The sequence below is a fragment of the Sinocyclocheilus rhinocerous genome, unplaced genomic scaffold (genome assembly GCF_001515625.1).
Source record: "Sinocyclocheilus rhinocerous isolate Xijiao unplaced genomic scaffold, SAMN03320098_v1.1 scaffold603, whole genome shotgun sequence".
NCBI lineage: Eukaryota > Metazoa > Chordata > Actinopteri > Cypriniformes > Cyprinidae > Sinocyclocheilus > Sinocyclocheilus rhinocerous.
The window spans coordinates 2,720,866-2,724,114 of NW_015656630.1; the positions used below are offsets into that span (position 1 = coordinate 2,720,866).

At 37.9% G+C, this 3,249-nt stretch overlaps 1 protein-coding gene across 1 annotated transcript in view; it reads right to left on the reverse strand.

Annotated features, from left to right (window-relative positions):
- Positions 1-592, reverse strand: part of LOC107720555 (neuroligin-2-like) — a 56,691-nt gene extending 56,099 nt beyond the window's left edge. Inside the window, exon 1 of the mRNA XM_016528282.1 lies at positions 587-592. Coding sequence (XP_016383768.1) covers positions 587-592 — 6 coding nt within the window. The remainder of the gene's footprint in view (positions 1-586) is intronic.
- Between the last annotated feature and the right edge of the window lie 2,657 nt (positions 593-3,249).

Sequence of the window (3,249 nt, forward strand, 5' to 3'; positions counted from 1 at the left end):
GAGCACAGAAGAGGCCTGCTGACACTGTGCGGCGAAGAACTTCATCCTGATGTTAGTGCAACATGCGCTTCTATTGCAATTTGCTCATTAGTTCCCTACAGAGAGAGAGAGAGACAGAGGCAGAAAGACAGATATCATTAACTGCTGACAGTAAAACATGCATTCCAACACTATCGAACACAATAAAAGGTAATTACAGTATTGCCTGAGGTTTAAAAGTCATATCAACCATAAACATGTGAAACATGAATCTAATTAAATATCATTTGTTCCACTGTATATAATCTTTCTCTTAATGTTTGTTTAATATCTTGGTTGAAATATCTCCTTCTCTTTCTGGAGTATTCTCTAAGGCGCATAATTACATATGCGTATCTGGACCATGGGTAGTTCTCTCCAGCGTGTTGCCAGATCGTCGAGAGGTGCGCCACAACGACACACATTCACGCTCGGTTACCGGGGGGTGTGAAATACTGAGTGTGCTGCTTAATTGACTCCCTCGGAGGAGATGACAGCACCAAGTGTGTTCATTTTAAGTTCCCCCCGACGTGCCATGATCTACGAGGAATGCGAGGGAAACATTTACAGCCATTTTGGCACAAAAAGACGTTATGAATGGGGACTGGGTGTACAGAGACAGACCAGTTTAAAATCGTCCTATAATGAGACACTTAATTCTGGAGTCATATAGGGTAACAGGAATCAGTGATTCAAGAACGATGATGTCATACGCAATTGGTCCTGGAAACTGCTTCCAGAATGACTAATCAGTCATGTGGACCGCATGTATCTGTGCTTAAAAATATACAGACACTAGAGGCATCCAGTACCAAGTGGTGTTATTTTAACATTATTTACAGTATATACTATTATTAATTAAAATATTGATTTCTATTTCAATATTTGAAATAGGGGCTTTCATTTAATTTTATTTAAGTTTTAATAATTTAGTACTTCAGATTAAACTTATTTCAGATAGTTGCCTTGGCATTTAAGTTTATTAAGCTTACCTTTTCATCTAAAATTTACATTAACAATTTAAAAAACATGATTTTTAAGCAATTTATATTCAATTAACAATATCAACACTGATACAAACTACATGGAATATTTGACTGCAGCAAGATACAGGCAAAGCATAAGATATGTTTACGCATTTAGGCTCATAATAAAGGTGAACATAAGTAGGCCTATGTGGAAGCATTGCAGTATTTTTGGATTTTATACACTGATCATGGGGGGAAAATATGTGGCATGGATTTACAGTTTTTTTTCAATTGCTAACATCCCTTTGTCCAATCTTTAGTCACATTTTCAAAACTCTAAACACAATTAGCACAACATCCGTCTGTTGTGACCATACCATTAACACAATTCATGTTGTTTTCATGCAATATTCAGTCAATTAACACGTTTCTAAAATGCTTAAATTTTCTTTTGACACAAGTTTACCCCATACCAAAATCATGAATCTTTCTTATCTTTTTATTTATTTATTTTTTTTTTACAAATGCTTAAACACATAATGTCAGAAATAAAGACCTAATGTTCCAAACTGTAAATATAGTGTAAAGCCTCTACTTCTGCAACAACAGCAGCTTAAAAGAGCTGATAAAAATTATTTTAATTACTAATAATTGAGAAATAGCTGATTCCAATCTTAATGAATAATTATTTTATAAGTCTTTCCATTACATTGCCATGCACAATAAAAAGGCACTCTCTGGATTGGTTTTGTTCAAAACAATACAGAGAAGCAGAAAAAGAAAGAAAATGTCTGGAGGAGGGAGAGCTGGATGAGGAAAAGCACGGGTTGGACCAGGGAGAGGACCAGGTAGACTAGGTAGAGTAGTTGGACAAGGACTGTCTGGTTTGGTTGAGCTACCAAAACAGATATCAAGAGACTACAGTGGACAGTCAGGACTGCTGAGAGGATTTTTGGTTCCCTCTGCCCAACCTCCAAGATCTTTACATCTCCAGAGTGAGGAAAATCATGCACTTTTGAATCCCACACACCCAGCCCACTCTCTCTTCCAACTGTTGCCTTCTTGTCTGCACTACAGAGCACTGACCACCAGAACATTCAGACACAAGAACAGTTTTTCCCGCAGGCTATATTCAGCCTGAACAAGTCAATCTTTCATAACAATACACTGTCCATCATAACTGACACATTTATACATAGAAAACCGAAAACTGTTCATTTGTACACTGCACACTTGTAAAAACATATCTGTACATTTATTTAAAGTGGTCATATGATGTTGCTAAAAAGAACATTATTTAGTGTATTTGGTGCAGTGCTCTTATACCAGGTAAAGATCATAAATGGTTTAAGCACAATCCAACTGGCACAATAGCCGATGTTGCTCTGGAATGTAGACTCCCTTACCGGCTTATTAAATGTCTGTTTACATTTTAACATGAAAACCAGAGGAAAATGTGACAATTTCAAAGTGGTTTCAGAATTTTGCAAAAATCTGCGGAAATAAAAACAAGATAGCTGCGAGTTTTTCGACGAGACTGTCAGATGGGGTTTAAGGACCAGGAAAAAAAAAGTTTGACTGCCAACAGACACAAGTCAAAAAAACTTTGAAAAGATGTAGGCTGACTTCTCAACAGCAGAATGCCAATGTGTGTGGGAGTTGTGAGTATAGTTTGGACACCATGAGGGCTGTAGAACTGCTTTAAAGTGACAACCGTTGGTCCCAGGATCTACATCGACAAAATCGAGAATGAAGTAAATGTCTCCTCACAGGCCCTGAGCAAACTGTTCCGTTCTGCTGATCAAAGCCTGGAGACTTTATAGAGAAGTAAATGTATGCTAAAGTAAATGTGTGCACAGCCACAAAGAACACACAGCCAATCTGAACAGTTGAAGAAAAACATGTACGTTTGCACAGGCAAAACAGAAACCATCTTACAGAAACATCTGGGCAGCATCCTCGCAGGAGCTGGAAGATTCTACAAAGAAATCAAGAGTCAAGAGTGAAGGCAGAACCATCCAGTGTATGCTGTTCTTCAAGTACTCGGCATCTCCATGGCAACCAAAGCACAGCTAATCATCCAAAAAGCACCAAACCTGGACACAAAACACCTGAAGTGGAAAATCACCAACTGCAGGAGAACCTGACTAAAGAAAAGGTGAAGGAAAATGAGAGACTTCCGATCCAATTCCCTTAGAGCAAACTTGGGTTAAAGGGTTAGTCAACCAAAAATGAAAATTCTGTCATCATTTACTCACCCAAA